The sequence below is a fragment of the Zootoca vivipara genome, chromosome 1, assembly GCF_963506605.1.
Source record: "Zootoca vivipara chromosome 1, rZooViv1.1, whole genome shotgun sequence".
Taxonomy (NCBI): domain Eukaryota; kingdom Metazoa; phylum Chordata; class Lepidosauria; order Squamata; family Lacertidae; genus Zootoca; species Zootoca vivipara.
The window spans coordinates 72,868,183-72,882,363 of NC_083276.1; the positions used below are offsets into that span (position 1 = coordinate 72,868,183).

The 14,181-nt window shown below is 41.5% G+C and overlaps 1 protein-coding gene across 2 annotated transcripts in view; it reads right to left on the bottom strand.

The window, feature by feature from the left end:
- The window catches only part of KCNQ1 (potassium voltage-gated channel subfamily Q member 1), a 282,319-nt gene that overhangs the window by 62,253 nt on the left and 205,885 nt on the right, over positions 1 to 14,181 (bottom strand). For both annotated transcript variants that reach the window (XM_035120964.2, XM_035120972.2), the window contains one exon: positions 12,729 to 12,790. In XM_035120964.2, coding sequence (XP_034976855.1) covers positions 12,729 to 12,790 — 62 coding nt within the window. The remainder of the gene's footprint in view (positions 1 to 12,728; positions 12,791 to 14,181) is intronic.

Sequence of the window (14,181 nt, forward strand, 5' to 3'; positions counted from 1 at the left end):
CGGAAACACCGTTTACCTTCCCGCCACAGCGGTACCTATTTATCTACTGGCACTGGTATGCTTTCGAACTGCTAGGTTGGCAGGAGCTGGGAGCAATGGGAGCTCACTCTGTCTTGGGGATTCGAACCGCCGACCTTCCGATGGGCAAGCCCAAGAGGCTCAGTGGTTTGGACCACAGAGCCACCCGTGTCCCTAGAAGTATCACATTGTGGGACCACATTGGGCAAAAGATTGGATGACCCTCGGGATCCCTTCCAATTCTATGTTCTTTGTTTCTTTCCTGGAGCTGATAAAGGAGCAAGGTAGCAGCAGTCACTTTGGAAGTGCCTTTGAAACTTGAATTGAACAAGAACCTGAATCCAATATCTGAATTCTTGAACAGAACAGGTGGGTGCTTGTGCATTCTTAGTTTGGCATGCGTAAATGAACACATGAAGCTCTTATATAATGAGTCAGGCTGTCGGTCCACCTGCCTCAGGACTGTCAACACTGACTGACAGTAGTTCGTCAGGGTTTCAGAAGGGAGGCCTGTCTGGGGTTTCAAGGAGGGACCTTCTGCACAAAGAACAAGTGTGCTACTACTGACAGCCCCTTCCTATTTTGACTCACTGGGATGTGCATGAACATGGAGGTATTAGGGTTTTTTTCTCAGTGGTACGCCACACTCAAGACACCCAGCCATATAAAAGATCCCACTGTATGTTGCTCTTTGTCATGCAAATTTACCTTTGCCTGCACAGGACCCTAGGCTTTAAATTCTGCAATCGTGTCTTCATCTTTTTGTATTTCTCTCGAAACATCCATACGGCCGAGTTTTATGGCCTTCATAGCACACAAAGCCCCTAGTTTTATCTGTCAGAAATTACCTCGGAGAAGAAAATACAGAGTTGTTTTCTGTGACACAAGGACTGTTCCTGTGCATGTTCCATGTTTTCATTTGGTGTGGCAAAGGAATTTTGTACCACATAACCACTGACTACAAGAGATGCACCTGTAGCAACTCAAACGTTGGCAAGCAATCTTTTAAAAATCCACATCAATTAACATGCCTCCATGTGACCTGGGGCACCTCTGAGCAGAAAGAAGTGGATATGAAAGTGTGTTTGTTTTACCTTGACATGCTATGCAATAAGACATTTCATTCCATATTTATTTAAGGATTTTAGCAGTATGCCTGGTGGGAGATGAATGAATGTTTTCATAGTACCATTGCTCAAATTGTAGCCTTCTACTTTTAACTGAATACCGAAAGATGGCAAAGCCCTCTGCATCTTGACTGTTCACAGGTGTGTCAGAAAGCATTTTTACTTTCTCTATTAAAATTTCATTGTTTTACACTTCATTGCTTCTGTTAACATGCTTAGAATGCAAAAGTTATTTTATCAGAGACTCATAAGTCAGGAGAAACACCCACAATAGCCTCCATTTTCTTGCCATCTAAATAGTAAAAATCATAGAACTGTCGAGTTGGAAGGGATCCCAAGGATCATCTAGTCCAACCCCCTGCAATGCAGGAATCTTTTGCCCAATGTCTCATGCTCTACCGGCTGAGGTATAAATGGTCTCAGCTTGCTCACCTTAAGGATCTTGGAGCCTTACAGGTAGCAACAGAACTATCAAAGAAGGCAGCTAGAGGAAGGGAGAGAGAGAGAGAGAGAGAGAGCATACACTCGAAAAGCTCCAAACCTTTTCTGTAATAGCTGGCAAAGCAAAATTGTGAGGCTAAAATCCTGTTAGCCAATGGGGTGTTTTCAGTCTCACCTCAAGTACTCAGCTAACTTTGAAGTACCAAGAATCTCCCCTACTAGCAGGGAGGCTAGTAAGAGCAGCTGCCCTACAAGTTATATGTTCCACTAACTGAAACACATTTAAAATAGAAAAAAACCATGTCCCTACACCGAACCCTTAAGGACTTCAAAATATTTCAGAATCTGGCCTCTTCAGCTAGCAAAGCTTTATTTTATTTTTTTAAGGTGAGTGCTGGTGTTCATCTAACACCATTACAGATGCAATAAAAAATTATTATTTTCCACATTCTTCCTTGCTCTTACCCAAGTCTATTCCTGTTATACCCTACAGAGAGATGCTCAGCCAAAAATAGTAGTATTAGTACATAGAAGAAAGTATAAAGTGACAGCTGGCTTATCTAATTGTGCCTTGGTAACTGAGTATCTGTTTTTCTACTCAAGGACCACTTACTGCCCTTTAACCAAAGCAGCTGCGTAATGCATTAACTGTTACAAGATGAAATACACTATTTGATTTAAGATTGAGGAGGGGAGACGAGGAGGAGGAGAGCCAAAATCCTACTGCAGCAGTTTGGTATTAACTGGCTTTGACATAAATTGCACGTGGCATAGACCATCTGGCTTAAGAAACCAGGCACAGCCTGGGCTGTCCTAGGATACTCTACTTCTTTCCGTGACTGACTGTAATCAGGGAGAAGCAGGCTTTAGCAGCAGAGATTTGCTGCAGGTACCAGTGCCAACACACACAAAAGAGGGCGTGCTTGCTTTCAGGCACTGGGATATGGTCAACTTTAAAGAAAACTTTTTTTTGAAGAATATATGATGGTAGACAGTAAATAATTTGTCTTGATTAAAAACAAGCAACAACGGCGCATCCCTCTCCCTTGCAGTTGGGGGGGGGGGAGTGAGCAAAACAAAACTGAGCCTAGGGCTTGCCGATCGGAAGGTCGGCGGTTCGAATCCCCGCGACGGGGTGAGCTCCCGTTGCTCGGTTCCAGCTCCTGCCAAACTAGCAGTTTGAAAGCACGTCAAAGTGCAAGTAGATAAATAGGTACCACTCTGGCGGGAAGGTAAACGGAGTTTCCGTGCGCTGCTCTGGTTCGCCATAAGCGGCTTAGTCATGCTGGCCACACGACCCGGAGAAACTGTCTGCGGACAAACGTCGGCTCCCTCGGCCAGTAAAGAGAGATGAGCGCCGAAACCCCAGAGTCATTCGTGACTGGACTTAACTGTCAGGGGTCCTTTACCTTTACCTTTAGCATCTGTAAATGTAGATCTGAACTGTGAATGTGAAAGAGCAGGAATGTTTTTTTCTCACTTGTACTTTCTGGAGAACACTGATGGGATTCTGCCACGGGATCCGGTGAGAACAGGATTGGTTGCGCCCGAGTGACTTTAAGCAAGCCATTTCCTGGCCTGAGAAAAGCCCAGAACCCAACATCACTAGAATTTCTGCTCTCTCACCCATATAATTCATTTTGTTGACGTAGCTAACTAGCTACAGCAACTTTGGTATACTTTCAAAAACAAAAATACCGTACACCAGAGTTCAGCAAATGTCACGGTCTAATAAGCAAAATGCTTTGCTTATTACTGAAAACCTTGACACATATATTAAAATGCCCACCTTTTAATGTCTGGCAAATTAATGGCTGATAAGTACATTTTAAAAAGCCCTGCTCTGAATCTTTGAGGTGCTGCAGACTTTCTTACTGCATGCTAGCACATTATTATTCTGCAGGCTGTCACACAGGATCATAGTGGATTTAGGATTTTACTCTAGGGCTCTGGGGCACATTATTCAGTGCACCACACTGCGTGTTTTACAGTGCAATATTATACATGCTTGTCAAAAGTAAGCCCCGTTAAGTTTAGTAGGGCCTGAGTCCCCCAAAAGGGGTGTTTTGTGGGTGTGGCGGGACAATGCAGGAGAAGACCTATACCAAACTGCATTCAGCTCAGTAAGAGGACCTTTCAACTCCATTTTAAACGTTTGTTTTCGCTTTGCCTTGTTTGGGTGACTCAGCCAACAGAAGCCCTGCTGCTGAATGGAGTTTGTATTAGGTAGGGCTGTCACAAACAGTGTCTTAACGGAAATTGCTGATGCCCAGGAAAATCCGGATGTATGGCAACCCATGTTTGAAGTGTAGAATTTGGCAAATATGGCCCCCCAAAAGAAAGAAAAAAGGGGGACAATTTTATCCAAAAACTCCCCCCATAGATTTTGCAAAGAAAGCTCAACAACTTTTGTAGGGGGAAACTATACAGACATAATTTACCCCAGCATAATTTTTATGCTGACTTTCTATCATTTTGATTGCTCTGTGAGTAAACACAGGTAAAATAAGTATCATCATCAACCCAGAGGTGACATTAACCATGTTTGGTCCATTTCTGCTTGTTTGAAATGCCAAAAATCTGTCAGATTTTGACTCCACCGGCCGCCACCCCCTTCCCGGAATTTTCTTTTGTTAGTCACATTGTGAATGTGTCATGGGTGTGAGGATCTGCCTTTGTTTGCAAATTAACAAAAATGGTGGCATTTAATGGAAGCCAAAAATATTTGTGAAATGCATCCTTGTTTTGGAACAGCACTACCAAACATCTGCCATCCCAATAATCCTTAAAACAATCCTGTAAGGTGGGTCAGTAACATTACCCATGTGTTACAGAAGCAGGTCAGCGGCTAAGATAATGGGGGCACGGTCACCCCAATGTGTTCACATGAGGGGAGCACTGAACAGACAAACACCTGACTCACAGTGAAACATACTGAAAAAGCACCTGCTTTGGTATAAAAGAACATGGTCATTTAGATCAGCTATAGTTTAGGGTGCCCAGAGTTCTTGCAGAACTATGATTTGGCAAAAAAGGAAGACTGAATCATTTGATCCATTTTTATACTGCATGTGAGCTTATCTATAAGTTTTGTTTCTTCTTTTCTTCTCTACCTTTCTACTCCTAGAGTCTTTATTATCTCATATTTGACTGTAACCATGTAAGCAAGAATCCGTGCTAATGCTGTAAAAACTGATTATTAAAATTAATCATTTTACCACAATGCCACAAAACCTTTATAGGGAATTTTGCAGAATATTTGGCAACTTTAATTGAGGAAAGCATTGTTAGAAAAGAATATGAATGTGTATATATATATATATATATATAGAGAGAGAGAGAGAGAGAGAGAGAGAGAGAGAGAGAGAGAGAGAGAGATTCTAATTTGACTTAGCGCTGATGAGCATTACAACACATGAAAGGGAGCAGAAATTAGTCTCCTGCTAGCTGGCTGTTTGAAGGGCTAGTCTGGAACTTCCTCATTAAGAAACAGGAAAGAACCTAGCAATTTTCCATAACCGGATTGCTCTAAAACTACCTAAAGCAAGATAATGTGGTAAGCTTGTCTTTATCTCTTTGCTTCCCCTTGGCATTTTAGTTCCACTTCAGATCCCCATTCTTTGAAGATGCTATCTAGCTAGTTAGAAAGAGGCACAAGGACTCTGAATCATGATATGTATAGTCTAAGCACTTAACTAAGGAAATGTGCTGCCTGACACAGACCAAGAGGGCCATGACAGGCTAAAGGAATTTCCAGCTACAGAATTCCTTGCTCTACTGCATCTATACCGTCTTAAAATTTCCAGAAATGGGACAGGAGCTTCATTTAGAGATTTCATAACCACACACCTGCGATCGTGGGGATGATAAATGCCAGGGATCTAAATACTTTATCAGTGGGGGCACTATTCAACGCGTACTTTTGTGAAATGATGCCAGCCTGCCCAAGCATTCTTCGGTCCTGCCTCAAAAGACACAGAAACCGACTTAACATTAAAATATTTATTTGCTAGTCAAATACTGGAGCCCAAATCTCTTCTCCCAGATATTTCTCCTTTTTATCTAGTACTGTAGTACAGTAAAACTATTTCCCCTTTGACATTTACATTGACCCCTCCATTCCCCAATCACCTGTTTTTTCCAAGCGTCTTTCTTCACTTTACTTAAGAGATTGGTATCATTTGGGATCTCTACTCAAGTACCGTATTTTTATATTACCACTCTAAGTTAGCAGATTTTTCAGTTTGGCTGCGTTCCCTTTTAAGGCAGTGTTTGACATTATAAAAAGTACTAAACAAGGAAGCATGAATTTGTGATTCATTGTATATCATTATCTCCCTCTAGGTGCCTCCATTATACACCTTTAGGCACCAGGTGAAAATGTTCCTCTTTAACCATGCCTTGGGCTGACTGACATCCAATGCCCTTTTAAAATGTGTTGCAGAAGGGAGGATTACTGGGTTGTCTTTGTTTTTATTTGTATTATATACAAATGTATTGTATTGTGCTTTTATGTTGTGAACCGCCCTGAGATCTACGGGTAAGTGGGGAACTCATATATCTTACTGTGGGAGAGATAAACCTTTTTGGGCTTTGCTTTGCACAGAAAGTGCTTCCTCTGTTGCTTGTTTGTAAGGTCCAAACCTGCTCCTGAACAGCACTCCTCTTTGGTTAGCTTACTTGTTAAAAATATATATCTATAACAATCTATCTATCTGTTTTCTCTCTATATATATATGCGCGCGCACGCGCACACACACACACACACACACACACACACACACAAACCCCAAAAACCTGTATGGTTGTTCTATCGCACCACTTTTAAACCATAGATTCCATAGCTGTTGGTAATCACATTCTTCATGACCAATAACATTCTCTTTGGCTAGTAATCTCTCTTAAATCTTATCATTAACTTCAGAAACACATCTGTCTTGCAGCATTTCCAAATGTCTTAGACACTTCATTTAATTTTATCTGATCAGCTACATCTACTGATACAGCCTCATCTTGTCTTAGTATTCTGTTATGTAATGTAAAACATACCACAATAAATACTTGACTTGGGGGGTTTAGTGTTCCGTTTAAACATTTTTGTAAAACACTGCATGTCCCCCACCCCTGCCCTTCACGTCTTTGCGACTGCAACAGATTTATCAAGAAATAACATGCACCCCTCTAGCAGTCACCGAGAACTTTAAACTCTAGCTGTTTCTAGAAAGTAATCTCATTAGCTAGAAATCATGAATAATTTTCCATATGTTGCTGCCAACCTTTCGCTGCACTATACTCAACCGTTTTCTACAATATACAGTTCCGTTTTCTCTGTCGCCATCCTACAAAAACAAGAAGCAAGTTCCATGCAGCCTAACAAGTAACAGGCTGCAGAAATAAAAATTAAAAATGCAGTTGAAACTCCACCTTAATTATATTGAAAGCAAAAGGTCAAGTGTGAAGCATGGCTCCATCCCATAATACCCTTTAAACCTTTATTAATCGTTGTATTATCACAGGGGATTATATCTTGTTTCCACTCAAACTAACAGTTTCAGTGGTGGGAAAAGCTTCCAGATTCCTTCACAGCGAAACTCACCTACTCCCTTCTTCGTCAAATGTCACAAAGCTTTCACTGCCACAAAACGAAAGGCTCTGTGAAGTGTGAATTGAACATGAGAGAAACAGAATTTTCCTGCCGCATCCTCGGTTTTTGGCTGCATGGGGATATGAGCCCAGAACTGGGATCCAAAAGGGTGTTTTAGGCACAGCCAAGGGCTTGTACCTGCCCATGAGGTCATTAAAGACCCATTCCATAGCACAAGCTATCTTGAACCTTGGTTTGCCTTGTGTTTGGCAGTGTGTGCACTTTTTTTTGAAATTCTGGAGTTGAAAGCCCTCTTGGGCATATAGGATTAGTTGTGCAGCGATTTGGAAATTGTTTAAAATCTCCCATTAGGTCCAATCACTTTCTCTACTGTCCTACATATTGCACACCAGATCCAGGACTATCAGAACAGGGCTGGGAGCTATGGGACAAAACAACAAGACAAAAAATTAAAATCCAGGGTGCAAGAAATGGAACTCTGTAAGAACAGGCAATAAAAGACATCAGAAGAAAACTGTGTAGGTTTCTTGAGCTATGTAGGTCCTGAGCAGTCAGGGTACAAACGCCTTATCTCCTGCTCTGAAGGGTAGAACTCGAACCAATGGATTCGAGGTACGAGAAAGGAGATTCCAACTAATCATATGGAAAAACTTTCTGACAGTAAGAGCTATTTGACAGTAGAACCCTCTCCCTCGCGAGGTTGAGGGCTCTTCTTCCTTGGAGGTTTTAAACAGATGGATGGCCATCTGTCACGGATGCTTTAGCTGAGATTCCTGCATTGCAGTGGGTTGGACTAGATGACCCTTGGGTACATTTCCAACTCTAGGATTCCATGTTTCTATGATCTCCTGCACCACTGGCACTCTGCAAGTCTAGCTGATTGAGCTCTGTCCTTCAAGGTCAGCATCTAGGTTGTAGTGCAGTCTTTCTCAACCTTGGCACCCCATATGTTGTTGGGCTATAACTCCCATCATCCCTAGCGACCAGGACCAGTGGTCAGGGATGATGGGAGTTGTAGCCTAACAACATATGGGGACCAGAGGCTGAGAAAGGCCCCTTGTAGTGCTAACTTACAGAGAGAAAAACTTTGCCATGTACCTACAAACCGAACCCTCGTATTTGCACATGATTATTTAATTGTACCAGTTCTATGCTCACTGCATCCTGTGGCTTTGTTTGATGTAAAGAGGCGAGAGACTAGTCCAGATAGAAGCATCCAGGCATAAACTGCAGAATGTAAACACACACTGAGACGCGCATCTTTTTGTTTCCAAAACCACTGTCTGGATTGGATATGGCCTGAAAAGCATAGTTTACTCCAGAAAGGAAATATTTTGGAAGTATATTTCCTTTTCCTCTTCTCTTGAGATGCCCTTCCCTCTAAGCAATCAAAAGCTTGTAACAAATAAGTTCTCTGATCTTCTAGCTCTTGTTTCACAACTGAGAGTCAAACTGTTAACTTGGATTTAACATCGTTCTGTAAACAACAAGCTGACTGAATGGAAGAATCTGAAGAGCCAGATTAAATGTCCTTGATATAAAAAATAAATTGCTGACAAGGCACCGTGTAAAATGTTGCTAAAGACTGTTGCTAGCAATGTCATCGTAAATCACAGGTTCTTAGAAACAGCTCTGTAGCTAATCTAGGTGATGATACAAAAAAACAACCTATGGTTACTGAAAGAGGCTTGTATGACAGTGCTTGACATTCCATCATACCTCTTACCTGGCCTACAATCAAGATTCTAGTATTGTTCTCTCCCTCCCCCCATTCTTTCCTTTCCTTTTAGGAAGACTAAAATCACTTCATTTTACAGGGATGATGTACACAAGGCACAAGACATTAGCCATGCTGAAGGCTAGCATTTCTGATATTTATATGAAACAAAGGTGTCAAGAATAAGGGAAGGCAGTAAGAGAGAGCTGGATTTTCCTTTCTCTAGAGAAGATCCCACTGCAAGCTACAGCCTCTAGCAGTTGTTGTGCAAAAGCAGAACAGACATAAGAGCTGGCTAGACTGGGCTAAATGGCACCCTTGTGTATGGTCACAGAGTTGGAAAGAGACTAATACAGCTCCTTTCTGTGAGGCAGGGCTACCCACCTATCACCCCTCCCCCCCCAAATAAATCCATGGGATCTGAATCAGAGATGAAACAAAGGGCAAGTATCTTTTGGCATGTTACCTCCTTCACATCAAGGAGTTGAGTTCATGACATGGAGGTGGAAGCATCAGTTGCAACACCTCAGTATAGTTCAATCACTTCCCCATGGACCCTACTTTTTCACCACACTTATTTTACAAAATAAAGATGAGAAAATGTTACAGTCACAGTCTCCTCTAATGATCCCTATTGGGGGGGGGGGGAATCTTGGGTTTTTTCCTTGGGTTAAAAACTGTTGAGGTTTCAGAAAAACTTAGAAAAACAAAATTGATTTAATTGTCGAAAGAGGTTCGCCCCTCCTTTTAAACTTCCTCCCTGCAGACTGAGTGTACCAAGCCTGGTTACTTCCTGAATGAATACAGGCTGCTTTTTATATATGTAACCTAAAACGCTTTGGCATAGTTACAGAACCTAAGAGAAAAAAAGGGGCTAGAATCTACTACTTCCCTAAGCATTGCTGCAGCACTTTAATTTCTAAAGAAAAAAATCTTTCCACCCCCCACTTGCGCACACTCACACACACGCACACACACAATATCACACCATGGAAAGACTAGCTGACTGTTTTCCTAGCCCTTCCCAGTTTTCTTTGAAGACTGTGTAAGGCCCATAATGAATCCGTTTCTTCATGCCCTAGTTCAGCTTGCCCTGCTGGCTTTTAACTCAAATAGTAATTGAACTTGGAAGGAGACCACTGTGGATGAGATGGAACCTGTTTCTTTCATTCCAAAGCAGCCTTCCTTCCTGATCATAGCTCCTGTCGTTTCTCCTAATAAATCCGAATCATCTTTGCTGTGCCCACAGGTATCTAACAGACCACAGTCACAATGAACAGGGAATAGGATGCAGGATTACATGGGCCCTTGGTCTGATCCAGAAAGGGTCTTTATGTTCTCGATTCCTGACTTAGCAGAGCAGTATTACTTCACTTCAGCCAGCCTCTAAAAGCCATTTCAGTGCTCCACTAATTTCACTTACGAGATCTGCTTCCCCAATATTCTGTTGGTAGGGGACGCCAGGTAGGGGGATGATCGCTGGCAGACTCAACTCTCTTGTGATTTTCATTGACCTGAGATGTGATCAGTTTTTGCTTGCTCTGTTCTCCATGCCTTTCTATAACAGACTTCTACATGTGCATTTATAGGCACTTTGCAGTAATGGAAGAGGGCTGTTGCCTTGAAGCCTTGCCTAAGGGCTTCCTAGAGGCTTCCATTGGCCACTATTGGGAAACAAGATGATAAGACTTCTGACATACAAATGTAAACAGAAGTTGTGTGAAATAGCAGTATGGGAACATGGGGCTCAGGTGATGCTATACCAATCAACTCTTTGAACATACTTCATTAGGATGAAATTAGCCAAGTTGTGATTTGCTTCCGTATCATTTTAAAACAGACCAGATTCCAATACCACATTTAAAGGATTTTATCCTTTTTTATGAGACATGAGAGCCATAGAACCATTTTTAAAATAAAAATATATCTTCATGTACTAATTTATCATGACGACAAGGAATTATTACAGTAAAATAAAACCATTTATATTTTTCTTCTATAGACATATCATTCCCCCACTCTATCTAGGCATTCATTTCTTCTCATTTTAACTTCACCTTAGATGTAAGAAGACTGCGCACAAGAGTGGTGTGGGCTTAGCTTCAAATCCTGCTTTCGTCATCAGTTTATTTTTTAAAATGCTAGACAAAACAGGATTTGAATTATTTAAAAGAATACTGAATCACTTCAAGTTTGTAGGCCTCTCTGCCTGTTTTATTACCTACAGGAACACAGACATAAACAAATAGTTCCCAGAAAAGTAGTGTACTTAAAAAGCAAAACAAAAACACCATTGTTTATTTGCCGGCAGCTTACTAATATTTCCCACTTTTAACTTTTGTTTTCAGGATGCATTCTACAAAACTGTGAAAACACATTCTAAATATATGTCGGGGTTTTCTGAAGTTGAACATATTTTTCCTTAAATCGTAACTCACAATCTAGCATTTAAATAATTATAAAGTCAAATCATCCATACAGTCACTGTGGCCATTATTTCATCCAGCCGGATCTAATTTACGTTTAATAGCAACGGGGATTAATGAAATGTAAGAGCCTAGGTCAGCAGCATCAGGCTTGCTGGACAGCAATCAAGGGCCAGATACAATGCCACTTTCCTCTACTTGCATCGTTAAAATAAATACTGGGGAAACGAGGTAAAAGTGGTCAAAGGGACGAGTCTCTGCAATGGCAGGTAGATCTTATAAAGACTCATCATCAGCTACTTTCTCCCTGCTTACCTGTTAAATATGAAAACACACACACAACACACACACACACACGGTCATATTTCAACATATTTCAACATCGATTCCACTCCTGCTCTATCACTGCCTCCAAGAGAGGAAAAAGAATGGTCTTGTGCCAAGTGATGCTGCCTAGATTCTGATCAGCTCCCCTTGCTTCCATGGCCATCTCTGCTGAAGCGAAGAATGCCCGAGGTATGTTCCCTGCACCATAACAGTGTACCCTCCCACCACCTTGGTTGCTGCCATCATCACTGTCACATACATAACAGTGTAGGAGATTGTCTCTCTTGTGGTCATAATGCGCCGACTGTCTCATCTGGTGTCCTACCAAAGTTTTATAACTTCCTTCCTCTATCCTTGCATCACAAGAATTTTTTGGCATGAATCATAGCCACGCAGGAAAATATGGGGGCTGATGCCAAATGTTGTTGCTTTTGTTGATGAAGTGGTAGCTAAGAGTTCACGGTCACGGAAACAAAAGCAGCACTTGGTCCTTGTTGAAGAGAGGGGAGAGGGAAGACTCATGTAGGTCAGCAATGTTGGCGGCACAAAGCAACAACATGAGATATTTTATTCTTGAACAGTAATTTCAGTAGTATGGCTTCAGATTTCTTGCAACTAGGATGTTTTATTATTGTAGGAAATAAGAATATTTTAAGAGGCAGAAACAAAAAGCCTGTTATGACAGCCGAACTGAAAAGTCAGATAATTTTAATTGATAGCAGTCACAAGCAGTCCTCAACTTAATAGTAACATCAACTCCACTTGCAGGTGTAATAAAACACTACATATCACATTCCTAGTTGCTAACAAGGTCTGCCATTTTCCAATAGGAAATAAGTTGTTTATTTGGAGTTATCTTTATATCCTCTACAAAACGAAGTTGATTTTTAACTCGTGTTTATACATATAGGCTCCTGAATTACTTGTTGCAGTGCCTTAGCTGAGATCAGCCTTAACACAGTTACTAAAAAATATATAATCATTAGGCAAAGGCAAGAGAATGTTTGTTTGTATGCTTATTTTTGAGAATGTAGAAAGGCACAATACTTTGTCTGATTGAGGCCTACCTTGTCTTCAACTCTGTTCAGCCGGGAACCAATTGTATTAGTCCCTCGGTCTTTGTTTTTTTCTGTATAGAAAGGAACATTTTTAGATGAATATCAGTGTTACAATAGTATAGAATGAAACCATGTGACTGCATTTAACTAGCCTACCAGAGCTACTTAATTGAACGCTGCTGACAGATGGATAATTTTATTACATTAAGAGCAGCTTTTTCATAGTATTGACCCAAGCCTTCCTTTTAAATGGCTTCGAGTACAGAGTGCTTTCTGCCTCCAAACTATGCTTTAAATCACCAGAAAAAATTAAAACTACATTCAATTTAGCAAAAGTCAATTAAATTAAAGAATAATTTTGCTTAAAATAGCACTACAACAGGAGCTGGCAACAGCACAGACCCTGATATGTATTTGTATGCTTATAGGCAATCATAATGCACAACTTTGATTTGGTCCTCTGAATAATCCTTGATACTATGTGTCTCTCATTAAATATGAACAATGGTTACCAATTTGCTTACAATGGAAGCATACACATAGCCTGGTTTCAGTTATAGAAGGCAAGGAATAATGAACACAAGTCATTTAGTGGATGGCTCCAGGAATGCCCTAGGTGCAGTTGTTACAACACTCACTCACTCGCTGGCAAAATATCCCCCTGTGTGCTAAAATATATACACATATCCTTTATTTATTCAGTGACTAAAGAGACTGAAACAATTTCCCAATTCTCTTGCTCATTTCATACAGTATTTGAAATTAGGTAGAAGTGTCTAGTGGGGCAATAGAATGGAGCCAGCATCCTAGAGGAAGCATTGCTGCTGCTTATTAGGGCTGTGTCCAGTGGGGCAGGATGGCAATGAGGCTAAGGCAGTGCGGGCTCATTGGCAGAGCCAGCCGACACTCCTAGCAGTGTGTCCACTCCACCCCAACCTTGCAGCTACCCTGTCCCACCCTGTGCTAACAGTGGCAGAGGCTAGGGTTGCCAGACTCAATAGAGGACAGGACTTCTGTGCCTTTAATTGCCCTGCTCTCTTTTGAGTCTGGAAACCTTAAAGAGAAACCAGCAGACCCTTTGTTTAATTTCCAAGCAAAGGGTCTGCTGGTTTCTCTTTAAGGTTTCCAGACTCAAAAGAGAGCAGGGCAATTAAAGGCACAGAAGTCCTGTCCTCTATTGAGTCTGGCAACCCTAGCAGAAGCCAATGCTACAACATTGCCCCATCCAGAGTCTGCCATGAGTGGATAGCACTGGACTGAAACACTGCAACCTGGAGTGTGGCGTGATAGCAGCAAGTTTATTTTCTCCCTCCTTTCAGCTAAGAATCAGGGCAATGCGAGGGATTTATCTGGCCATCAGCAGCATGGTGACATAGCTAAATCTATTTGGCTGTATGCTATTGGGAAGCCACCATGTTCACTGCATGATCCCTGATTAGCTGGGCTCAAACAGCAAAGAAGA